Raw genomic sequence first — 25252 nt, 5'->3', positions numbered from 1 at the left:
CCCACCCCTCCGCCCCGTTCCCCTCCCCAGTGCCCACCCCTCCCCCAGCCCCCGCTCTGCCCCGTTCCCCTCCCCCAGTGCCCACCCCTCCCCCAGCCCCCGCTCTACCCTGTGCCCCTCCCAATGCCCCTCCCCCAGTGCCCACCCCTCCCCCGCTCTGCCCTGTGCCCCTCCCAATGCCCCTCCCCCAGTGCCCACCCGTCCCCCAGCCCCCGCTCTGCCCCTGTGCCCCTCCCCCAGTGCCCACCCCTCCCCCAGCCCCCGCTCTGCCCTGTGCCCCTCCCCCAGTGCCCACCCCTCCCCCAGCCCCCGCTCTGCCCTGTGCCCCTCCCCCAGTGCCCACCCCTCCCCCAGCCCCCGCTCTGCCCTGTGCCCCTCCCCCAGTGCCCACCCCTCCCCCAGCCCCCGCTCTACCCTGTGCCCCTCCCCCAGTGCCCACCCCTCCCCCAGCCCCCGCTCTGCCCCGTTCCCCTCCCCCAGTGCCCACCACTCCCCCAGCCCCCGCTCTGCCCCTGTGCCCCTCCCCCAGTGCCCACCCCTCCCCCAGCCCCCGCTCTGCCCCTGTGCCCCTCCCCCAGTGCCCACCCCTCCCCCAGCCCCCGCTCTACCCTGTGCCCCTCCCCCAGTGCCCACCCCTCCCCCAGCCCCCGCTCTGCCCCGTTCCCCTCCCCCAGTGCCCACCACTCCCCCAGCCCCCGCTCTGCCCTGTGCCCCTCCCCTCAACGCCCCTCCCCCCAGTGCCCACCCCTCCCCCAGCCCCCGCTCTGCCCTGTGCCCCTCCCCCAGTGCCCACCCCTCCCCCAGCCCCCGCTCTGCCCTGTGCCCCTCCTCCCAACGCCCCTCCCCCCAGTGCCCACCCCTCCCCCAGCCCCCACTCTGCCCGTGCCCCTCCCAACGCCCCTCCCCCAGTGCCCACCCCTCCCCCGCTCTGCCCCTGTGCCCCTCCCCCAGCCTCCTGCCCCAGCCCCATGTCCACCCCTCCCCCAGCCCCCGCTCTGCCCCGTGCCCCTCCCCCAGCCTCCTGACCTACCCCAGTGCTCGCCCCTCCCCCCAACGCCCCTCCCCCCGCCCAGTGCCCCTCCCCCAGGCCCCGCTCTGCCCCTGTGCCCCTCCCCCCGCGCTCTACACGGGCCCAGGCGGCCCGGGCCGATGTCTTCCCCCCCCCCACGCACACCCCCGGGCGCGGCGCCAACTCCAGCCCAGAGACACCCCCCCGCGCGGCGTCCCCCCGGTGTGATTGGCGCGCCACCCTGCCTGTCAAAACGGCTCAGGCGCTGAATGGTCAGGACGTCAAGTCCCGCCCCCTTGGGCTTGCACCACCCCCTCCCGAGAGGGGTGTGGCCATGAGCGTTCCGCGCTCGCTGATTGGCCCGTTCCGTCAAAAAACGGGGCGGGTAATGGGCGGCAGGACCCGGAGCTTCCCAGCTCTGGACAGGCGGGGCCACGTGGGGCGAGTCCCAGCTCCCCGCCCCTCCCTGGGGCTCGAGCCGGGCAGCCGTGTCAGCCGTGCAATGGGGGGGGCAGTGCCAGCCGGGCAACCATGTCAGCCGTGCAAGGGAGACGTGCCACCCGTGCAGCTGTGCCAACCGTGCAAAGGGGGCGTGGCAGCCATGCAATGGGGGGCAGTGCCAGCCGGGCAAGGGGGAGCAGTGCCAGCTGTGCCGGGGGGGCAGTGCCAGCCGTGCAGCCGGGCCAGCCGTGCAAGGGGGGCAGTGCCAGCTGGGCAACCATGTCAGCCGTGGAAGGGGGGCGCGCCAGCCATGCAAGGGGGGGGCGTGCCGGTTGGGCAGCCGTGTCAGCCGTGCAAGGGGGGGCAGTGTCAGCCGTGCAAGGGGGGGCAGTGTCAGCTGGGCAGCTGTGCCAACCATGCAAGGGGGGGCAGTGCCAGGCGGGCAGTGCCAGGCGGGCAGCCGTGCAAGGGGGGGCAGTGCCAGCTGGGCAGCCATGTCAGCCGTGCAAGGGGGGGCAGTGCCAGCCGTGCAGTGGGGTTGTGGGGTGAGGGAGTAACTGCTGGAGAGGCTGCAGCCCCCACCTCTCACCCCCTGTGCGGTCCCATCACCAGGGCTGGAAACGGTAGGCTGTGGGACCAAGAGTCCGAATCTCACCTCCACTGAGGCAGGCTGTGGCCGGGCTGCTCGGCTTTTTTCCTGCTGGAACCGCCTTCCGGTACCTTTCTCCTGGTGCCGCTGCTACGCCACGAGGCGGCTGGGCTGCACTCCCTGGTCCCCACATGCAGCAACAACCGGGGTAGTGGGGGCCAGAGAAACGTGGCTCATGGGGGGGCATTCAGCTGGGGGTGCCTGGCTTTGGGGAAGGGGGGCATTCGGTTGGGCAGGCTGCGGGCGCAGAACGGATGAGTGGCTGGAGAGTTCTCAGGCTCTTCCAGACTTTGTGTGGGTGCAAACTGCACCCACTTCTAAAAGAGAGGGGGCCATGTCCTGTGCCCCTATTCTGGCACCCCTGCTGTGGCACAAAGCTCAGCAACAGGAGAGCCACGCCCCAGATGTCTGACATTGGGAGACTAAAGCCCGGGGGGGTGGGGGGCTGAGTAGCCAGTCCCTGGGGCTGCCACGCTACAGCCCTTGTTTTGGCCCCATTGTGACCTTATGCAACTCCTGAGCTCACTGATTAGCACTACGGATGGGAAAGGGGTCCAGAGTCCTGAACAGCCAAGGAGGCTGGGAGGGGCCTGCAAACCCACCGAGCCCTGTGCAGCAGCAGCGAGGTGCTTTTTATACCCAGGGCTTCTGGCTCGCCTCCCTGGGCCCCAGCCCTGGATTCTGTCCTTGTGAAGTTCCACACCCTGCAGGATGAGCAGGCCGGAAACTGCCTCACCGGCTCAAGCAGCTGGAAGTGACATAGCCAGACCAACCCCCCTCCCCTCACTGTCACTACTTCAAGGCACAGATGTGCCAAGTCGCTGAAATCATGGGAAGCACAGAAGAACAGACAACGGGGACGAGCAGGCTGCTTCTGGAACCAGGGGCCTTGGGCGACCCTTGAACAGTCCTGATACGCGATACGCCCACATAACGTTCCAGGAGAGGAATCCGACGCCCATGAGACAAGAATGTTCTGTCTTAACGATTGGGCTAACGCTTGGCTATCTTCAGCTAACAACGCAAATCAAACTAGTAACTGCCTTTTAAGCCTGGCGTCACCGAGACGCATCAGCACAATTGGCGTTTTCAGATACGGAAGGGCGTACGTAACCAGTGGGGTATGAAGTGGGGCCTGGCAGCAGACACAAGCTGAGCTGCAATCGCCTAACCTGCTGGTCAGGACGGGCCTGTGCCTCCCGACGTACGGGGACGCCCTCCTCGTTCTCTTCTTCCCAAGGGATTGAGCGACAGACGCTGGCAATGCTGGAGTCGGATGATGCAGGGGTGAGAATTATACCCGCTAGGTATTATTTTGCGCGCATTTAATAGGTGAAGCGTCGTTGTTGTTGTAACTAAAGTCAAGTTTACAAATCTAGATTACCTGTAAGTTTACACTTCTTACACGCTAAACTTATCACTGTAATAAATCATAGTAACCACTATGCTAAGCTGGACTCCTCCAGCGATTGCATTGAGCAATACACAACCAAAGCACCCTAGCCGGCTTTCGGCTAATTAAGTCCTTAGGGTTGGCAGTACTAGCGTGCTGGAAACTGGGCGTTGAGTTTGGCCCCCTGCCAAGGGGCAAACTCCTGGGGCATCCGTCAGCCACCCTGGCTGCCCGCTGCGAAGGGACAGTCTGTCCTAGCTGTTAAAGACTCGGATGTAAAAGAGACTCCTGCTGGCACCAAGCACGACCCCGATCAGCCACCCCTTTCGTGTCGGCTAACAAGGGGCCTCATCTCTCCGGCCCCCTCCCCCCACAGCTTCCGGAGGCCACGCCTGTTGGCCCAAAGTAGCCGCACGACATGTGTGTCTGACTCAGGGCTACAGGTCTCGGGTGATCCCTGCACCAGCAAAACTCCAGCAGCAGTGAGATCCTCTGCCTCATCCGTCCCCCAGTGCCGGCGATTCTGCCCAAGCCCTCCTGCCCCTGAGCCGGCCACCCGTACTCAAGCCCTTCCCCCAGTGAGGTGAGCAAGGTTCCGTGTGCAAACGAACCACCAGGACATGCAAAAGAACTAGATAGAAATCTACTGTACAGTTTGAACAGGTTATATACAGGGAAGAAGAAAAACGATTAAAATAAGAGAAAATTAACGAGCAACACTGGATAAGAATTTTATTTCATATGAAATCAAATAAAAAGAAATTTACCACACTAGCCCCGGAGTACAGGTACTCTCGTTCTCTCTAGCAACTCAAGCTCGTGAATACACCAAGACGGAGCACGTGGAAAACGGCTCCAAAAATAAATCAAAGAAATGGCCATTCAGTAAAAGCAAGAAAGATGCGCCACAAAGCCCCAATTTAACAATCGAATCCCACAGACCACGAAATCTTCAAATCTCCACTAAAGCAGCTCTCAAAAATGAAGTGTCTCCACAGCAGCTGCAGGCTACAGACTCCTGTCATTCACAAAACTACCCCCTCACATGTGAGCAAGCCACCCGTCACTTAGCTTTAAGGTGCTAAACAAATCTGAGTCAACTAGAGATAGTCACTCTCACCTTGCAAATAGTCATTCAATATTTACTGACACTGGAAAGGAGAGTAAAAGGCATTCACTCCGGCGTCTGGGGTTTCTCTGGGATGCCAACTGTTAATCTGATTAATAGTTCACAGAGACAGAACAGTAAAATAAGCAATAAAGCAACAGACAGCAAACAAAAGCCACAACAAATGACAACTTGAAAATAGGAAGGGAAGTAAAACATCAGGCAATGAGTATATTAAATGAATAGTTAGGATCCGGGCACGGAGACCTGTAAAACCAGAGAGAAGTTCCCTTGGTTTGAAACATTAACATTGTATGAGTCACCAAGTCAGCCTAGAAGTCCCAGAGCACATTAACACCTGGCTTCAGAGGTGCAGACAGATCCCTGCTTCAAAGAGCTTGCAAATCATCTCAAGCATGTCAAGCTCAAAGCCTACTGAGGGCCACACAAATGAAAGCTGAGAGCTTTCCTGGCAACCAAAGAAAATACACTTCTATCCAAATGCCATAATTATTTATTATTAGAGATTATGTTTTAGGCATATTTTATAGTTTTTCAGGTCTTGACTGAATATAATACAATAATTGTATTGTTTTATTATTTTATTAATAGTTCATAAAATTTGATGTTATTTGCTCATCTACAATAATTTTTAATTTAAATTTAAGGTACTTTTTAATTACTTTGTGATACATAAGTTATTTTAGTGAAACAAAATCAAGTATAGACCGTGATTAATCAGGCAGAATAGGCTTCTGTGGAAACTGGACATACTTTGTAAGTTTGAGATTTTGCATACACACATTTGTGTGATTGCAAAAAAAAAAAAAAAAAAACCGATATATTTATGGATATACAATTACTGTAATACACTTTGTAATTTTGTTTGGGAATCTTAACTACAGCTTTCTGCACCAGCTCTAATGAGACTGAAGAGGTAAATGGGGGAAAAACAAACAAAAACATTTTTGATTCATGTCTTTTGTCTTCCTTAATTGTCACAGAATTTGGACCAAACAAAATATGGCAGGATGATACTTTTGAACTAGCTCTCATTTTAGTTCCAATTTGTCTCTCTCACATACCAATCTAGATGGGTCATGGTACGTGAATGCTCCACAAACTTGAATGCATTTAGGCTTTTGACAAATCTGCTTCGTAGGGTTACTGTCCCTTTAACTGGATTTCGGAGGTTCTGAGCATTCTCAGATGCCAATTATTTTAATCGGTGCTGTGAACGCTGAGCACCTTTTGGTTAAGACTTTAGTTACTCACCCAAGTTGATGTAGGAAGTTTGTGGCAAAGCAAAGACTGGAATGCAAAACTCTGGAATTCCACTTTTGTGCGTTAATGGCCACACCCTCCTTTCCTTCTGATGGGCTTGAAATAAGCCAGTGGTAATTTCTTGTATCTTCAGCACTTTGCTTCTCACCGTCTTCCTGCCCATCTTCCCATGCCACTTGCCGCGTCCTGGTTTTCCTCAGCTCCAACTCCAGTAAAATTGTCACTTTGTCAGCTGCTCACATCCCCGGCCTGTTACTCATGTCCTGTGTGCAGTGGGCTCTCTCTCACTCCTATTTTGGTTCTGTCCCACAGAGCAGTGCCTGTTTCCAGGGGTGTGTGGGGGGGGGGTGTGCGCGTGCACGCGCAGGTGCTTAGCTCTTGGCCAGCACACCAAGTACTTCAGAGGACACCCATTGACCCGTAAGAGCCAGGACTCTACCTGATAGCAAAGATCAGGCCTTAATTCTTTCCAAATACTATTCCCCAAAACAAATTCTGGAGCTAAATGGAAATCACTTGTCTGGACTCCAACTCTAATCGAAAGCCCAAGCAAATAAATAGGATCCATGGTAACTTTCTTCCAGTTTTAACAGTCGAGTAAGTACTAATCTGTAACATGGTTTTTTTTAAAAATGACTACAATCAAAATTTCCAGACATTTACAACACATTAAAAATTCCGTTAAAGGAATCCTTTTCTTTCTTAAGCTACTCACAGTTATGTAAACTTTGTTTGCAATGTAATCACACAAATGTCACGAGGCAGACCTTTTCTTCCAGTATTCATTCTCTGAAACCTGCATCACCATCTGCAAAAGGAGCCTCAATGCTTTACAAACAGAAAACACCAACTCCACTGAAGTCAGACCCTGCATTAAGCTCTGCTAATGCCGACTCTCTCGGCTCTCTGCTCTGCTCCGGATCTGTCTTCCTCCAAACAAACCACATTTTAGCCCAGGGTTTCAAACTTCTCCAGGCAGATGGGCACCTGTTAACAAACTTGACATGGCTCAACTTCCCCTCCTGACACTAAGTAAACATATTTCAGTCTAGAACTAGCGTTCCATGTTGTGTTTGCAAGTCTAACATTGGAAAATAGCAGGGCGCTACACTAGCCTCCTCCACACACACACACACTCTCTCTCTCTCCCCGCCCCACCCCCCCCCGGCTGGGATGATTTAGTTGGGGTTGATCCTGCTTTGGGCAGGGGGGCTGGACTTCATGACCTCCTGAGGTCCCTTCCAGCCCTAGGATTCTGTGATTCTATGGTATTTCAGATTGTGTAATTGTGACTCCAACCATTTGGTAATTAATATCAACTCCCCCTCATTCCAGTCTAAACAAGAAAAGGGAGGATGTGTTTGAACCAAGCTCCCTCTGATGCATTAATCGGACAACAGAGTTTCCGCATCAGCAGCTCATCTCCCAGGTACCCACATGGCCTCCACTTCTCAGCATACCAGCATGACCCACCTGCAGTTCTAGCAACATCCCACCCAGCCTGTTCTCTCCCTGTCTTGCCCAGGACAGTCCTGTCCCTTGCTCGAGTCTGACCCTTGCTACAGCCCACGTGGGAGTAAAGACGCCCAAACAAACTCACCACCCCTCAACCTGCATCTCTCCACACAGATGCAGGAGCCCACCCACATCCTTTCCCCTCCCCCCATGCATTATGGCGCACTCTGCCCCACTCCCCACCCCAGTGACAGGCCTGCTGGGAACTGGGGGAGAGTCCTAACCCTGGGAATTGTAGGCACCAGAAACTGCAGCCCAACTAGGAATCTGTGAACACAGCACAAACTCCTCACTTCTACCTCCCTAATACCAGCCCCCCACCCCTATTCCCCCACCTACCCCATGCAGTCTGCCCCCCGCATCCCCAGCCCGAATGGGGGCAAAGAGAGAGTGCGGGGTTTTTCACAAGCAGCCAGCTGCTGTAATCTGAAGAGTCTCAATCCTCTCCCAGCCGTGGTCGTCTAGACCGGAGACAGAACGTCCCCATCTCCCCTCCCCACAGCCACTTACTCCCTCTCTTCTCCTCCTGCTTTATGGGGTTTCCCTCTGGCATGGATTCGCCCATGCCGAATAAGGTGCGAGTGCCGACTGAAACTTTTCTCGCATTCCAAGCATTTAAAGGGTTTTTCTCCCGTATGAATTTTTTCATGCCTAATAAGGTGCGTGCGCCGACTGAAACTTTTCCCACACTCCAAGCATTTGAAGGGCTTCTCTGTCATATGCACTGTCCCATGGTTAACAAGCTGTGAGGACTGAGTGAAACTTTTCCCGCACTCCAGGCATTTAAAGGGTTTCTCTCCTGTATGGATTCTCACGTGCCTAACAAGACTGGAGTGGTGATAGAAACTCTTCCCACACTCCAAGCATTTAAAGGGTTTCTCCCCCCCATGGATTATCCCGTGGCTAATCAGCTGCGAGGGCCGAATGAAGCTTTTCCCACACTCCAGGCACTGGAAGTATTTCTCTCCCGTATGGATTCTCTCATGCCTAATAAGGTGGGAGTGCCGACTGAAACTCTTCCCACACTGCACGCACTTGAAAGGTTTCTCTTCCCCATGGATTCTCCCGTGCCTCATAAGCTGCGAGGGCCGACTGAAACTTTTCCCACACTCCAAGCATCGAAAGGGTTTCTCTCCCGTACGGATTCTCCTGTAGCTAATCAGCTGTGAGGCCTGACTGAAACCTTTCCCACACTCCAAGCACTGAAAGGGTTTCTCTCCCGTATGGACTCTCCCGTGCCTGACGACATGAGAGTGCTGACTGAAACTCTTCCCACACGCTGAGCATTTAAAGGATTTCTCTCCCGTATGGACTCTCCCGTGCCTGACGACATGAGAGTGCCGACTGAAACTCTTCCCACACTCCGAGCACTGGAAGGGCTTCTCGCCTGTATGGATTCTCTTATGGATAAGAAGATGTGAGCGCCAACTGAACTTTCTCCCACAGTCCACACATTTAAAAGGTTTCTCCCGTGTGTGCTTTCTCTGATGCAGGACAAGGGCTGACGGTGCACCAAAACTTTTCCCACACTCCGAGCATTCATAAGGTTTCTCGACTATGTGGATCCGCTGATGTTTAATAAGGACTGATTCCGTTCTGAAATTTCTGCCACACTGACAGCATGCATGTGGCCTCTCTCCCATGAGGATTCCCCTGTGACAAATAAGGCCTGAGTGCTGATTTAAGTTTTTCCCACATTCCAAGCACTCATGCGGTTTCTCTTCTTTGGGATTACTCTGCTGGGTTGCAGGTTTCTTGGCATCCTTGCCTCCTCTCTCGCATTCAATGGGTTCATCCACTTTCTTCCCTGGGCTCTCCCCCCAGTTCCTCTCTGACCCATGCCAATAACTCCAGGATTTTCTCTGTTCCAGGCACCGGGAAAAATTCCCTTCAGCTCTTCTCATGAAGGGTCCCTGCAGTTCCACTTCCTCAGGAACTTTCCTCTGTGGAGTCTCATCCTTGTCCTCACTCATCATCTGACCACCTGCTGGGGGACAGAGAGAATCCAGGCAGGAGTGATAGTCTGGGCTGTTATGAAAGGGGAACAGCAAAGGGGGAAAAAAAAAGAGTCACAGAGGGGGAGACCGAGAATTTGGATTCTGCCTCCACCTCCCGTCCAAACACTCCCAACAGCTGTCAAGACAAGGAGAAGACTTGACAGCTGACAGTGTGTGTGTGGGGAGCAGCTCCGAGCGATATCTGCCATGACACCAAGTGAGCACAGCCTGACCTGGGTGAGAGGAGGCAGGACTGAGGGGGCTCACACCACGGTCTGGGGGCTCTTACCCTTTTCCCTCCATTTGCCAGATACTTCCTATGTCATTGTCATTGACTTCTCACCTGTGCCGCTGCATCTTGGGTTCTTCCTTTCCTCTGCAGCTTGGAGATCTGGGACCCACGGCTCTTCCCCTGCTTCCAGCCGGGTGATCAGGGCAGGCTTGGGAACGGGGAGTCCTGCTTGGGGGCAGGAGAGGCGGGAGGAGCAAAATCAGGCATGAGCAGAAAACATTGAGGACCGGGGCTCACAAAGGGCACAGCCTGAGTTTAACCGGAGCGCACGATTTGCTGAGGGTTGTGCCAGATGGGAATATGGTCGCTGAACCTCCTTGGGAGAGGTTGATGTCTGGGGGGCAAGGGGTTCATACCCTCCCTACGAGTGGTCAGAATCAGTGGGCTCTGGGGAACTTGCTGAGGCACACAGAGTTCTGGGCTTAAGGCCCAGCCTAGGTTTGAAACTCCATTGCCCGGAGCCGGTTCCAGAGAGAGGCACAGACGCTGTGTGTGTGAGAATTAAGGCAGACAGGGTAATGAACTGCTTCTGTCCCCATGACAGCTGGAGGGTGGGGGATGAATTAGCGTGTTGTGATGGGGTTCAGGGGTCCCCCTGCACTGCACCCCGTCCGCTGGCAGGAGTGACTCTCACTCAGCAGGTACAACAGGAGGTTTATCAGGCAACAGGTGCCCAGTTTCCCACAGAAGTGTCAGTACAGCAGCCAGAGACAGTCCTTCCAACCCGTCCTGGGGAGAGGAGCCCGAGGGGTGCCCCTCTGGGGTGTAGCTTTTGGCTGGCTGCCTTCCAGCTCCCTCTCCCCCTAGCCTCTGACTGCTGCCCTCCGATTCAAAACCAGCTCGGCTCCTCCCTCCTCTTTGCTCAGGGCTGAGGTGTTACCTGCCAGCCTGGGTTATAGCCCCAGGGTCATCCTTAGCCGCTGGGAGCTGCTCACACACCCAGCCCGAGCCTCACACAGGCACTCCCCCAACTCCATCACACGTGTCCATTAGGTTCGTGACTCACCTAGCCCGTGGGAGAAGACACGCAGGTCAATGGCTGTCCCACACCGGAGCGGTGCGGGGAGCATGAGACCCATTTCCCCCAAGTAGTGGGGGGAGCAGTAGCTCAGTGGTTTGAGCACTGGCTTGCTAAACCCTGGAGGGGGCCAGAAAGGGACCTGGGGCAAACAGATTTAACTAAAGATACATAAACTAACTCCAAACCCAGGGCTGGTGGAAAAAGTCCTCTCTGAGGATGGGCAACGGCACTTGACGACCTCGAGGTCCCTCCCAGCTCTGCGAGATGCGGAACTCCCCCGTCTCACTGACCAGGGAAGGAGCAGATGAAGAAACACAGGCCCCATGGCTTCCAAAGACAAGGTGAGAGGAATCCTTACCCAGCGAGGCCACCGTCTGGTAGGTCTCCCGCATGACATCCCGGTAGAGGGCTCTCTGAGCGGGGTCCAGCAGAGCCCCCTGCCCCTGGGTGAAATACACAGCCACCTCCTCAAAGGTCACCGGCACCTGAAACAACAGGTGCCCCCGCTCAGCGCCTGCTGCTCCAGCCACAGCCCTCCTAGTCACGGAGGAAGCACAAAAATACAGCAGCTCTGGGCAGGCCGTCAGACCAGCATCCCACCCCAGCCCTGCTCAGCGTGGCCAGTAGGCTCCAGGGGACAGAGCAGGCAGGACCTCTTCGTCCCTCCCAGCACATGGAGGAGGGCAGCGTTTTCCCATTCACCACAGACCTACTACTCACACGCTGATGGGGGAAGTGGGGCTCGGGCAAGGAACAAGGACAGGAATCCCTTTGTATTTCCCTGCACACTCTGCCTACGGGGTCCAGGCTCCAGCGCTCTGCTCTGCCTTCTCTGCCCTGTCCACGGAGGTTTCTTCCTCTTTCAGCAATACGCAAACGTTAAACCGTCTTCCTCAATGGGCCTCGTTAGAGGTTTGAGCTAAGCACGGCCCAGCAGAGACTCACACCTTGCCCTCTCCTGGCATCACCCTGTGCATTTCCTTCCCCTCCCCAGCAGCTTCCCCCAAAGCCCCCTACCTCGGCTTGATCCACCACAGCCATTTCTCTTCCTTAAGGAGAAGGAACAAAACAGGATCGTTGTTCTGCAGCCTGTCAGGGTGAGAAGAGTGATTGGGGAGGTTTCTGAATGAGCCTTAGAGTCCATTGCACCACTGGTTTTTCCACAGGCTCCTCTCCTGCAGACAGACACTCTAGACTCCCCCTTGCTGAGAAAACCCTCAGTGACATGATTGCAACACACACCAGCCCCCATCTCTAGGCTCTAACTCATGAGACACTTTTAAACCCTCTGTCAGGGCTCTTTCCTGCCTCCAGCAGCCTGAGCACAGAAAGCGGGGGCCTGCAAAACCTTGAAAGCCCCTTGCCTATCACACAGGCTTTACTTTAACACTTCCCAAGGTCATAGATCCCCCCTGGACGGTAGGCTGCCACCACCCAGGTGAAACCAACCAGGAAGAAACACCTGGGAAAATCTCCCTGTGGAGGCACCTCAAGCTCTTAACTCTCCCTCTAGAGAGAGCTTAGAACAAAGATCTGTAATTGGATAGCTGGCCTTCTAGCTGAAGGCTTACACACACACACACACACACACACACACACACACACACACACACACACACACACACACACACACACACACACACACACACACACACACACACACACACACACACACACACACACACACACACACACACACACACACACACACACACAGAGAGAGAGAGAGACCTTTCTCGGGACACAGGTATCAGATCAGTTGCTTACAAACAGTGATTTGTTCACAAAACAAGAGACTATTTCCCTGGGACTCGGTTTAAAAGTTATAGGGGGAAAAATACCAAGTCAAAGCAACACAAAAGAGCAGAGCAGCAGAACAACAAAAACAAGGCAACATGGAAACAGAGACGGCCAGCCCAACCAAATTCAAATTCACGTCTAACTCCGCGGCTCATTTTGAGACAGTCGGGATATTTCTGGGAGACATCCTTCCCTCCACACCGTCTTCCCTCTGAGTCCTCAGCAGACAGAAGCCTTTGAAACTGCTATTGTTCTCAATTCAAAAAAGGGACACCTGGGGAGTCCTGGCTCCGGGGTGGAGGGGTTGGGGGCCGGTTTTGGGAGAGTGGAGGGGGACTGGGTTAGAGCAGAGAGGTCTGGGGGGGCCTAGCTCCCAGGGAGGGGCGCTGAGTTACAGCAGAGGTCTGGGGGTGCCTGGATCTGGAGGGTGGGGCATTGTCCCTCACAAGCATTCTGAAAAGCTGGCGACCCTACAGTGGCCTGGCCTCCCACGTGGCTGTCGGGGATCCCCAGGGAAGCCACGGCCACAGCCAGGAGCCTCCGTGCGCCTCACGGGGAGCCTCATTCAAGTGGCTGCTACCGGCCTGTCCCACCCAGGGAGTGCAGGGCGGGCAGTGAGAGCACCCAGCCTGGCTGCCAGTGGGCCTGGAGCCCTGCAGGTCTTCTCCCTTGTGCCCGCACTGGGCATGGGGGGCTGGGGGGAGCCCGGGCAGAGCAGCACCATGGCAGTAGGAAGGAGCTGGGTGTAGACACAAAGGGCAGAAGGGACAGGAGGCCGTTACCTCCCCCCGCTTGGCCCAGCGGAGGCCAGAGCCTGCGGTTCAAACCTGCAAACTCCTCCCAGCACCTTGGCCTTCCCGGCCAGCTGCGCACTTGGGTCTCACCCAGGAGAGGTTCCAGGACCATCTGACCGATCAGCAGAGCGCCCCCAGCCACCCCCGACGGGCACATCCGCAGAAACCCCCCCGCGCAGCGCCCCCCGCCCCCCACGCACAGCGCCACCCGCACCCCCCGTCCCCACGCACAGCGCCACCTCCACACACCCCGTCCCCACGCACAGCACCACCTCCACACACCCCGGCCCCCACGCACAGCACCCCCCGCGCCCCCATGCAGCACCTCCACACACACACACACACACACACACACACACCCCCCTGACCGATCAGCAGAGCGCCCCCCGCCACCCCCGACGGGCACATCCGCAGAAACCCCCCCGCGCAGCGCCCCCCGCGCCCCCCGTCCCCACGCACAGCACCACCTCCACACACCCTGGCCCCCACGCACAGCACCCCCCGCGCCCCCATGCAGCACCTCCACACACACACACACACACACCCCTGACCGATCAGCAGAGCGCCCCCCGCCACCCCCGAGGGGCACATCCGCAGAAACCCCCCCGCGCAGCGCCCCCCGCGCCCCCCGTCCCCACGCACAGCACCACCTCCACACACCCTGGCCCCCACGCACAGCACCCCCCGCGCCCCCATGCAGCACCTCCACACACACACACACACACACACCTGACCGATCAGCAGAGCGCCCCCCGCCACCCCCGAGGGGCACATCCGCAGAAACCCCCCCGCGCAGCGCCACCCGCGCCCCCCGTCCCCACGCACAGCACCACCTCCACACACCCTGGCCCCCACGCACAGCACCCCCCGCGCCCCCATGCAGCACCTCCACACACACACACACACACACACCCCTGACCGATCAGCAGAGCGCCCCCCGCCACCCCCGACGGGCACATCCGCAGAAACCCCCATGCACAGCGCCCCCCGCCCCCCACGCACAGCGCCACCTCCACACACCCTGGCCCCCACGCACAGCACCCCCCGCGCCCCCATGCAGCACCTCCACACACACACACACACACACCCCTGACCGATCAGCAGAGCGCCCCCCGCCACCCCCGACGGGCACATCCGCAGAAACCCCCACGCACAGCGCCACCCGCACCCCCCGTCCCCACGCACAGCACCACCTCCACACACCCCGTCCCCACGCACAGCACCACCTCCACACACCCCGGCCCCCACGCACAGCACCACCTCCACACACCCCGGCCCCCACGCACAGTTCCACTGCCACCAGCACAACCTGCACGCGCACACACACACCCCCACCACTACATGCATCTGTCCTGGCACACAGTGGCCCCCCAGCACGCCCTGCCCCTGCTCACCGGCGCTTCCAAGCACCTTCCTCTTGGTACAGCACCACCATTTACACGCTGCCTTCGCCACGTCGCCACACAACACCATCAGCATCTATACACACACGCTGCTTGCACGCAGCACCTCCACACACACACACACCCCGGCCCTACACACCGCACCACCTCCCACACGGCTATCTGGGCTCTGCTCCCAGTGCCGTCACCACACCACCCAGCTCCTGCTCTTCCCTGCTTCCTGGGCGGCCCTGCCACACCCCGCCGCGAGCCCCACTGAGATGGGAGAAACAGGGGCATGGCAGTTCCGCCACACACACAACCCCGCCCCCACCCCACCAGCAGGCCCAGGGGAACCAGCCTCAGCCCCCCACAGCCAGCGTCAGCGGCGTGTTACGGTTGCGTATGTATTTCCCGTCTTCCACACAGTAACTACTAGGAACGCACGAGGGGCTGCAACTTTCCATTCTTGCCTCAGGTGCAGAACTCGCTAGTTACGGCACTGGCACTTTCTGATGGGTTTCTTCCTTCCCCGGCAGGCTCTGGCTCAGAAGAGGAAGCAGGCGGAGCGTAGGGCCACCCCAGGAGAAAGTCCCTCCCCGGTGGGGAACAGATGTGGTGTGAGAGAGGGTTTGTCCCAGCACAGACCTACAGGGAACATCTGCCGAGCCCAAGCTCCTACAGCACAATGGAGGCAGCAGAATCTGCTTCAGGGATCCCACCTGGCCCTGGGCACAGCCGAGAGCTGCACGTCAGAAACCCTGGGGCTGGTAAATCGTTGTCCTCCCCTCTGGGGTAGGGAACCATGGGGCTGGTCCTGTTTATGATGGACACTTGTGGTTCATAGGGTAAATATACAGCTCCCGAGCTAAGAGTTAGAGGAGGACACAGATTCATTTTTACGTTGTCAAAACAAAAAAGCGGCCCAGTAGCACTTTAACGACTAACAAATTAATTTATCAGGTGATGAGCTTTCGTGGGACAAACCCACGTCTTCAGACCAGAGCCAGACCAGAACAGACTCAGTATTTAAGGCACAGAGAACAAAAAGAGTAATCAAGGTGGGCAAATCAGAAGAGCAGAGGGGTGGTAGGAGCGGGGGGAAGTCAAGAGGCAGATAAAAGGAAGTATGTAAAGGAGTCCATATAAGGACCCAGGTAATTGGCATCCCGGTTCAAACCACGTGGTAATGTGTCGAATTTGTATATAGGACAAACGGTAAACGCGCTTCGACGAAGAATGAACGGACACAAAACACACATCCAAAAGCTCTTAAGTCACAAGCCTGTCAGCCAGCACTGGAGTGGAGTGGGCCATTCTGTTAACGGCCTGAAAGTCTGCGTCTTACTGAACGGGAACTTTAAGAATCGGCTGCAAAGAGAGAGTGATGAGCTCTCTTTTGTATTCAAATTCGACACGTTAACACATGGTTTGAACCGCGACACCAGTTACCTGGCTCACTATATGGACTTTCTACATACTTCGTTTTATCTGACTCTTGACTCCCCCTCCCACTTCTGCCCCTCTACTCTCTGATTTGCTCACCTTAATTAAAAAATGTTTCTGATTTATCAACCTTGATAACTACATTTGGTTCTCTGTGCCTTAAATATTGAGTCTCACCTGATAAGGCTCTGGTCTGAAGAAGTGGGTCTGTCCCACGAAAGCTCACCACCTAATAAATTATTAGGTTAGTCTTTGAAGTGCTACCGGACTGCTTTTTCGTTTCGATAGTATATCGACTAACACAGGTATCTCTCTGTTACTATTTTTACGTTGTGATATTGAAGATGGTTGTGTTAAAAAATCCTAAGCAAACAAGTATTTAGCATCATGGATAAATGTTGATTTTGGTTTATAAAACAGGGCCAGATTTTGCAGACGGATGCTGCTCTGGCACAGAACTGCAAAAATCAGAATTTTCAGTATCTTTTCTCTACACGCTGTGCTCTTTGGTGACAGGGGCGGGCAGGAAGATGAGAGAGTAATTTGCACAGTGAGCCTGGAGCTGTGATTTGCTCAGTAAAAGCACACTTTACGAGCACGTCTTTTCCAGGAAGTGTCACAGGAATGATGGATGTTTCGTTAGACCCATACACCTGTATACTATGGGCCTGTTTAAAACCTTATTTGGTGAGTAGCATTAATTTGAACTGAAGACAAGATCTGCAGCGCAGGGTCTTCCTAAGTGCTTTTACACAGGTCAAAACACCTTGAGAGAGGCAGGTTAAAAAACTTGCTTCATTAGCCCTAGCATTTGAGGAAGGTGCTGCAGGCATTAACGAGAAGTGCCCCACAGAGGGATGCGAATCCTCAGATTTGAGCTGGGTGCTACTTAAATAGGAACTAAATCTCAGAAGGCACGTCTCCCTCAGTGCAGACAGTGAGGGAAGCAGAGGAGGAGACAGTCTGTAAAGCCAATGGTGTGGCTAAGTGACAAGGTGCCGGAGGCTGCTCAACACAAACGGATATCCTTCAGAAACAGAAATTCGTAAGACCAGCCACCCTGGGTCAGACCAAAGGTCCCTGTAACCTCCATCCCACTGAGGCCAATGCCAGATGCCTCAGTGGGAGTGAACAGAAGAGGTGACCACAGAGGCCAGGGCCACCATTCCTACCCATCCTGGTTCACAGCCACTGAGGGACTGACCCTCCATGAACTTACCCAGTTCTTTTTGAACCCTGTTAAAGTCCTGGCCTTCACAGCCTCTTCTGGCGAGGAGTTCCACTGGCTGCCTATGCACTCCGTGAGGAAAATCCTCCTTTTGTTTGTTTAAAACCCGTTACCCACGAATTTCATTTGGTGACCTCTAGATCTTTTGTTATAGCAAAAAGTAATAACTTTCCCTTATTCACGGTTTCCACACCACTCATGATTTTACAGACCTCTATCATACCACCTCAGTCTTTTTTTCTAAGCTGAAAACTCCCAGTCTTTAATATCTTCCTTCATATGGCGCCCGTTCCCAACCCCTGCTCATCTTGTTGCCCTTTTGTGGACATTTTCCTGTGCCAATATATCTTTTTTTCCCGATGGGGCAACCACATTTGTACGCAATATTCAAGATGTGGGTGTACCACGGATTTAGATAGAGGCAATAGGGTATTCACGGTCTTATTCTCTGTCCACTTTTTAATGATTCTTAGCATTCTGTTTGCCTTCTTGACCGCTGCAGCGCACGGAGTGGATGTTTTCAGAGATCTACCCACATTGACTGCAAGAGCTCTCTCTCTCGAGAGGCTACTGTAAATTACTCCCCACCATTTTGTATATATAGCTGGAGTTATTTTTTCAAGTGTTATTTGCCATTTTGTTGCCCAGTCACTTAGTTTCGTGAGATCTTTCTGAAGCTCTTCACAGTCCGCTTTGCTCTTAACCATCTTGAGCAATTTACTATCATTAGCAAATTTTGCTGCCAGCTTTGTCCACATATATTCCCTGGAAATACCATCACTGGACCTAACCAGGTTACTCACAGAATCACGGGCACTTTCTCATGCTCCTCTACTAACATCATATATGCCATCATGTGCCAACAATGCCCAGATGCTTTGTATATTGGACAGACTTCTAACTCCCTTAGACAAAGGGTCAACGGGCACAAAACAGACATCAAAACGCTCCAGATTCACAAACCAGTTAGTCAACATTTTAATGGAACGGGGCATTCTGTCGATGACCTCAAGGTACGTGTGTTACTGAAGAGAAATTATCACACCGTGTTAGAAAGAGAAGTGGACGAGCTGACTTTTATGTTCAAATTTGGCACATTAACACATGGTTTAAATCGTGATGGGAACTTTCTGAGTCACTATAGGGGCTCGTCTGCATACTTGGCTCAATCTAATTCTTGACCTTCCCCCCCCACCCCTCCACTCTCTGATTTGCTCACCTTGATTATCTTTTTCTGATTTGTCCTCCTTGATTACTGTTTTTGGTTCTCTGTGTCTTAAATATTGAGTCTGTTCTGGTCTGGCTATGGTCTGAAGAAGTGGGTCTGTCCCACGAAAGCTCACCTAATAAACCATTTTGCTAGTCTTTAAAGTGCTACTTGACTGCTTTTTGTTTTTAAATTTTGCCACCTCGCTCTTTACCCCTTTTTCCAGATAATTAATCAATAGGTTGAATAGGATTGGTCCCATTACAGACCCTTGGGGAACACCACTAGTTACCTCTCTCCATTCTGAAAACTGACCATTTATTCCCACCCTTTGTTTCCTGTCTTTTAACCGGTTTTCAATCCGAGAACCTTCCCGCTCAACTTATTTTACTTAAGAGCCTATGGTGAGAGACCTTGTCAAAGGCTTTCTGGAAATCTAAGTGCCCTATATCTACTGGATTATCCTTGTCAACATGCTTATCGATCACCTCGAAGAACTCTAGTAGATTAGCAAGACCTGACTGCCCTTTGCAGAAACCACGCTGACTTTCCCCAACAAGTTCTCTGAGAATTATTGGGCTGGAAGGGACCTCAGGAGGTCATCTAGTCCAGCCCCCTGCCCAAAGCAGGATCAACCCCAACTAAGTCATCCCAGCCAGGACCTCATCAAGCCGGGACTTAAAAACGCTGAGGGATGGAGATTCCACCACCTCTCTAGGCAGCGCATTCCAGTGCTTCACCACCCTCCTGGGGAAGTAGGTTTTCCCTAATATCCAACCTACACCTCTCCCTCTTCAACTTCAGACCATTACTCCTTGTTCTGCCATCTGACACCACTGAGAACAGTTTCTCACCCTCCTCTTTAGAGCTCCCCTTCATGTACGTGTCTGTCCACTCTGCTCTTTACTACAGTTTCAACTAATTTGTAGACTTGCTGGTTTGTAATTCCAGCCAGAGTGAAGCCAACACAATGGGCCAGGAAGCTACAGCCAAGTTTAGGAAAGAAGGGAATTGCAGGGAGTTTGACAACCAAACAGCAGAATGGGTGAAAATAAACCTCAAGACATTCATTAAATGTACCAGAAGCAGCAGCTGGCAAAAGAACTGGTGGCTGCTTTAGCGACCCAAAAGAAATGCAGGAAATAATTAAAATCCCTGCTGCAAAGTGATGGATTTCTGTTCATCCATCTCTACCACAGAAGCCGTCCGGGAGAATTCTCCCTCCGACCCGCTTGTTTTCTGGCAATAACAATGAGGTGTTACCAGGAACTGAGGGGCCAGAAGAACAGGGGCTGGCTGAGAGTGAGCCACAAAAAAAAAAACAAAACACAAGCCCATGAGATACAGGTGAGAGCTCTGAAGGAAATAATGAGTGTCTGGAGCAACATGCCCTGCCATTGAAACAGCTACAGAGAACTGGCGGGGAGCAAACGCTACAGATTATTAAACCTGTCAGCTTCACGGCAGCACCTGGAAAGGGGCGGAAGTTAATGTACAACAGAAAGAGCAGGGGAAGGGAGTCAGAGGAGTGGGGAGCAAAGAGAAGTGTGTCCCCCTCACATCCTCCCGCTATTCCAGTCTTGTTCCCCTCATCCCCCAGATGCCTCCCCGCAGCCCCTTCCTCAGGATCACCCCCTTCCTTTCTCCCCTTTCCCTCACCCATCCTTCATCACCCTCTCCTGCCCCTCTGCGATGAAGTGGTGTGTGAGGGCTTTCTTCCCCGGGTGAGCCTGCCTGCCTCTCCTACTGTCCCGGAGCAACCCGAAGTTGGGCCTCAGTTTCCCCAGGCACAGCACCAGTGGAGGAGCCAGGCTGGTTTGAACTGGAACTGGGCAGTTGAGCTGGGAGTCGCAGTGGACTTGACGGGGAGGAAGGAGGGTCAGGGCTGGGGCTTGGGGCCCCCTTTCCCCAAGATGGATTGTGCTGACTGCCTGTGGTTTCTGGGCTATCAAGCCTGTTCTACCCTGCAGCACTGCCAACGAACACGGCTGCTGTACGACCTGCTGAATAAGAGTCTCCTCTTACCGGATGGGGTGCAGGGTCCCATCCCATGCAGCCTCCTCTTCCCCCTGTGCATCCTCATTCACCCACTCCTGCCCCTGCATCCCTGGGTCCCTCCCCATCCTCCTCTGCGTCCCGCTGCCCTTCCCAAAGAGCTCTGCCACCCAGCGCCCTCTGCCTCCAACCCCGCGGGCAGGGAGTCGGGCTTACGGCAGCAGTGCTGGAAGCAGCCTGGGGGTTCGTGTCTTCCCTGATCACCCAGCACTGCCCACCCTGGGTTAGGGTTGGCGCGGGGTGGCCTGGGCAGGCTGGGGAGATGTGGCTGCAAGGAGTGGGACTGGCCCTCTCCCAGCTGCAGCCTGGGCAGCAGAATCTCACTGCCGCTGGCTCGACTTGGGACTCTGGCCAGGGCCGCAAACTCCCCACGGCACCCCACACTCACCGCAGACACCGAGTCCCTTCCTATGGCCAGGGCCGACCCCAGCCCAGGCTCCCAGAGCTGCAGCCTGGCTGCTGCGGAGTCCCAGTGAGTGAGGCGTCGTACGGCGGCCCTGACTCCTTTGCCCCACACCCCTGGGCTCAGGTAGCTTCTTCCAGAGCTGTGGGACATCGGACCAAGTAGCCGCCGTGTCCTGGGCAGAAAGGGACAGGCATATCCCTACCAGCAGCGCCTCCCTGCACACAGCCAGGGCCCACGGTCGCTGCTACCAGCAGCGCCTCCCTGCACACAGCCAGGGCCCACGGTCGCTGCTACCGGCAGCGCCTCCCTGCCCACAGCCAGGGCCCACGGTCGCTGCTACCGGCAGCGCCTCCCTGCACACAGCCAGGGCCCACGGTCGCTGCTACCGGCAGCGCCTCCCTACCCACAGCCAGGGCCCACGGTCGCTGCTACCGGCAGCGCCTCCCTACCCACAGCCAGGGCCCACGGTCGCTGCTACCGGCAGCGCCTCCCTACCCACAGCCAGGGCCCACGGTCGCTGCTACCGGCAGCGCCTCCCTACCCACAGCCAGGGCCCACGGTCGCTGCTACCGGCAGCGCCTCCCTACCCACAGCCAGGGCCCACGGTCGCTGCTACCGGCAGCGCCTCCCTACCCACAGCCAGGGCCCACGGTCACTGCTACCGGCAGCACTTCCTTATACACAGCCAGCGTCCACAGAAACCAGACCAACCTTATCCAGACGGGGACCCATGTTGACAATTCAGGAAGACTTGGTGACCCACGGCAATTCGAAAGGGGGGAGCAGGGGCAGAGCCGTAACTAGCTCATTTTGCGCCTGAGGGAAGAATACACATTTGAACTGCGTCATGTTTATACATCCATAGTAGTTATTTCAGAGAAAACAGGAAAGTACCTTAGTAACAACAGCAGCAAGACTGCATTTATTATAGTTAATTAGTAGGTTACTTCTAGAGTTGATTGAGTTGCGGTTGGGGAAAGACCCTCATTCACAAACAGCTGCGCCCTTCACCCCCTCAGCTTAAACCCCACACTCAGAGGCTGGAGGGGCTTGGGGGGAAATGCAAACCAAAACCGAGAACTGACAAATCAGCTGCTTAGAACAGAAGGGGACGGGGAACGGAGGGAAAGGGAGAAGGGGGGTGATGTAGGTTTAATTTGTAGAAGAAGAGTCACAGGAAACCGCAATATTGTATTGAGGAAAAATTACACTTTGTAACTAGTCTAATATTATCAATTTATATTTATAATTCAAGTCATGTTGTAATATGTACCATTAAGGGCAAAACCAGACTCTGTATTGTAACCAAGGATCCATTTTGATCCCATGTTCCATTTTTTAAAGCTCTGTTGAAACCAAAACTCTACCTAAATTGTGTGCCTCGGGCATGAATTGTATTAGGCGTGTGAATGGGGCGTGTGTGATTGATCCTCAACACCGGCCTGTCCTGAGGATCAGACACCAGTGGTTGAAGAGTGCAGACAACTCCCTGAAGGCGAGAAAAAGATCCACCCCAAAGAGAAAAGAACCGAGTCCCATTAAGGATGAGGTGAAAGTCCTGTCTGAACACAGAGGCAGCCTGACCCAGCAGGACCCGCAGGCTGACATCTAACGTGAAGCCTATAAAAGACGGGGTGAGCAGGGAAAACCTCTGGGTAACGTTCTGCTTGTAACATGAAAGAGCGTTGGTGCCTTGTCCCCCGAAAACATCCAGTGTATTTTATCTGTATAACAGTGAAAATTAGTCACTGCAAGAGCCTATTTAAGTGGCCTGCCCAGCACGACGACAAAGAGTTGGGAGGAACGCTAGCTCAGTGCTTTGAGCATTGGCCTGCTAAGCCCAGGGTGGCGAGCTCAGTCCTTGCGGTGGCCTTTTAAGGACGGGGCAGATAGATGCCAGGGATGGTGCTTGGTCCTGCCAAGAGGGCAGGGGACTGGACTAGGTGACCCACCGAGGTCCCTCCCGGCTCCAGGAGATGTGCCTCTCCAACGACATTTAAAAAGAACAGCAAAGGTGGCGACGCCGTCTTCGGAACGCGTAAGGACAGAGATGCTGAGGGACGTGGCAGCGCTAAGGAGCTGCAAATGGCCCCTTTCAGAGCCACCTGCAGCTCCCAGCTGCTCGGGACCCGTAACGCTTCTAATCGCAACCCACGTTTGGGTCCCGACCCACAGGCTGGGAATCCCTGCGCTGCAGGCAGCGCGCCCCACCTCACAGGCGCCCCGAGCCCCATCCCCCGCACCCACCCCCGGGCCTTTTCCTTTTTTTTCCTTCACCCCAACCCACCCCAGACCCCGGAGTGGCCCCTTTACGGACCGCGCGCCCAACCCTGGTTTGCCAGGCCAATACCCCAAACACCGAGCTCCCTGCCCCCGAGCCGGCCGGGAGAGGGGCAGTGGGGGGGACCCCGGGGAGGGCGGCACTGGGTGGGGAGCAGGAGAGCGGCAGCGGGGGGGGGGGGGGGGGGCGCTAGGGGATATCTCAGGGAGAGCGGCCAGCGGGGAGGGACGCGGGGAACCCCGGGGGGGGGGTGCTGGCTGGGGGAGGGGCAGCAGGGGGACCCCGGGGGGTGGTGCTGGCCGGGGGAGGGAGACTCCGGGGGGGGGTGGCAGGAACCCCTGTGGGGGTGACGCCACGCGGGGGGGTGCGGGGAAGGGGGGGGTGACGCCGCGCGGGGGGTTGGGGGACCCCTGGGGGGGTGACGCCGCGCGGGGGGCGGGGGGCGGAGGCCACTCACCCGCCCCGCCCCCGCTCTTACCCCTGCTGCCCGTAGCGCCGCGGCCAGGCCCAGCCGCCCGAGCCCTCGCGCCCCGCCCGCCTTCTGCGTCACTTCCGCTCCGGGGCAGCGCAGCGCAGCGCGCGCGCGTCACTACCGGGCGCGTTCGGGCAGCCCGGGGGCGGCGGTTTAACTGCCCTTCCCCTCCCCAACCCCGCCGGGACCTTCCCGGCTCCGGGGTCCGGCACCACCACCCCTCCCCCCACGCGGGACCTTCCCTGCATCGGCACCACCGCCCCTCCCCCCACGCGGGACCCTCCCGGCAATGGCACCACCGCCCCTCCCCCCACGCGGGACCCTCCCGGCACCGGCGCCACCGCCCCTCCCCCCTTTAAATCCTCCTCTGACCCCCCCCCACTCATGCACGTGACCAAGCGGGGCTTTCCCGGCACCCCCAGCGCTGTTCGCCGGCGGGCGCCGCGGGACGGCCCCTTCTTTCGGCAGAGACAAACTCACCCGCCCCAGCCCGGGGCTTCCCCCGCCCGGCGCGATCCAACCTGCTCCCTCCCGCTCTGCCCAGCGACCGGTGACGAAAGCGGCTCGGCGCGGCCCTATTGGAGGGGGCTTCTCCTCTCAGCCAATCGCCGCCGCCCGCAGGTGCGCGGCCCCGGGGCTGGGAGCAGGGTCGGGTCCCCGGGCGGCTGCAGCCCGGCTGCGGGGCGGGGAGCGGGCGGCGATGCTGAGCCCCCTGCTGCTGGGGGCCGTCGTCCTCCGGGGGGGCCGCTCCCGTGAGTAGCGGGGGGTGGAGCAGACCCTGGGCTGCGGGGAGCAGACCCGCTGGGGGGCGGAGAGGGGTAGGGGGGAGCGGACCCTGCGTGGGGTTGGAGGCTGGGGAGGGGAGATGGGGGGAGCAGAGCCTGTGGGGGGCAGAGAGGGGTGGGGGGGAGCAGACCCTGCGTGGGGTTGGGGGTAGGGAGGGGAGATGGGGGGGTGGAGGAGATTGTGCGGGGGGCTGGGGGGGAGCAGACCCTGTGTAGGGTTGGAGGCTGGGGAGGGGAGATGGGGGGAGCAGACCATGCGGGGGGCTGGGGGGCGGAGAGGGGTGGGGGGGGAGCGGACCCTGCGTGGGGAGGGGAGATGGGGGGTGGAGCAGACCATGCGGGGGGCTGGGGGGTGCAGCAAAGACAGGGTAGGCGGGTGGGGGGGCCACTTCTGGGCCCTGTCCCCAGTCGCTGGTGGGGAACAGTTGTGGGGCTGTGCAAGCCGTGTGCCAGGGACGCTGGAAGGAAGCGCACAGCATGTAGGGGGGATGGTGCTGAGAGCCACTGAAGGAAACTGGGGACCCTGCACGTAATGCAGCGACCCCCCCGCCACCAGCCAGGGCTGCCGCGTCGGATGGATGCTGCTGCTCAGGCTGACAAGCTGCTCGCGGCCCCTGAGGCTCGCGGCCTGCAGGGCAATCCCCTGTGCTCAGCTCTGCCCGGGCTGTTTCCTTCCCAGCCCGGCAG

At 56.5% G+C, this 25252-nt stretch overlaps 1 protein-coding gene across 10 annotated transcripts; it reads right to left on the bottom strand.

The window, feature by feature from the left end:
* Positions 1-7752: 7752 nt before the first annotated feature.
* LOC142024799 (uncharacterized) lies at positions 7753-23860 on the bottom strand. 10 transcript variants are annotated; one of them, XM_075017032.1, is made up of 6 exons: positions 23787-23860; positions 21739-21843; positions 11727-11798; positions 11068-11194; positions 9740-9856; positions 7753-9386 (listed from the first exon to the last, which is right to left on the bottom strand). In XM_075017032.1, exons 3-6 carry the CDS (start codon positions 11748-11750, stop codon positions 7906-7908), a joined length of 1749 nt encoding a protein of 582 aa, XP_074873133.1. In that variant the 5' UTR covers positions 11751-11798; positions 21739-21843; positions 23787-23860; the 3' UTR covers positions 7753-7905. The 10 variants fall into 10 exon arrangements, with proteins under 10 accessions (XP_074873133.1, XP_074873134.1, XP_074873135.1 ...); XM_075017033.1 differs by having other exon boundaries at positions 7753-9383; XM_075017034.1 differs by having other exon boundaries at positions 9740-9853.
* Positions 23861-25252: the final 1392 nt, after the last annotated feature.

The sequence above is a fragment of the Carettochelys insculpta genome, chromosome 22, assembly GCF_033958435.1.
Source record: "Carettochelys insculpta isolate YL-2023 chromosome 22, ASM3395843v1, whole genome shotgun sequence".
NCBI lineage: Eukaryota > Metazoa > Chordata > Testudines > Carettochelyidae > Carettochelys > Carettochelys insculpta.
The sequence above is the reverse complement of the archived record's forward strand: the minus strand, read 5'-3'. Positions and strand labels throughout refer to the sequence as shown.

Excerpts from the sequence above, each read along its gene's own strand:
- LOC142024799 (XM_075017032.1), bottom strand. The coding sequence starts at position 11,750 with ATGGCTGTGGTGGATCAAGCCGAG. Across the intron at positions 11,195-11,726 it reads CTGTGGTGGATCAAGCCGAG|GTGCCGGTGACCTTTGAGGA; the intron begins GTAGGGGGCTTT and ends CTGTTGTTTCAG. Across the intron at positions 9,387-9,739 it reads CCCAAGATGCAGCGGCACAG|CAGGTGGTCAGATGATGAGT; the intron begins GTGAGAAGTCAA and ends TCTGTCCCCCAG.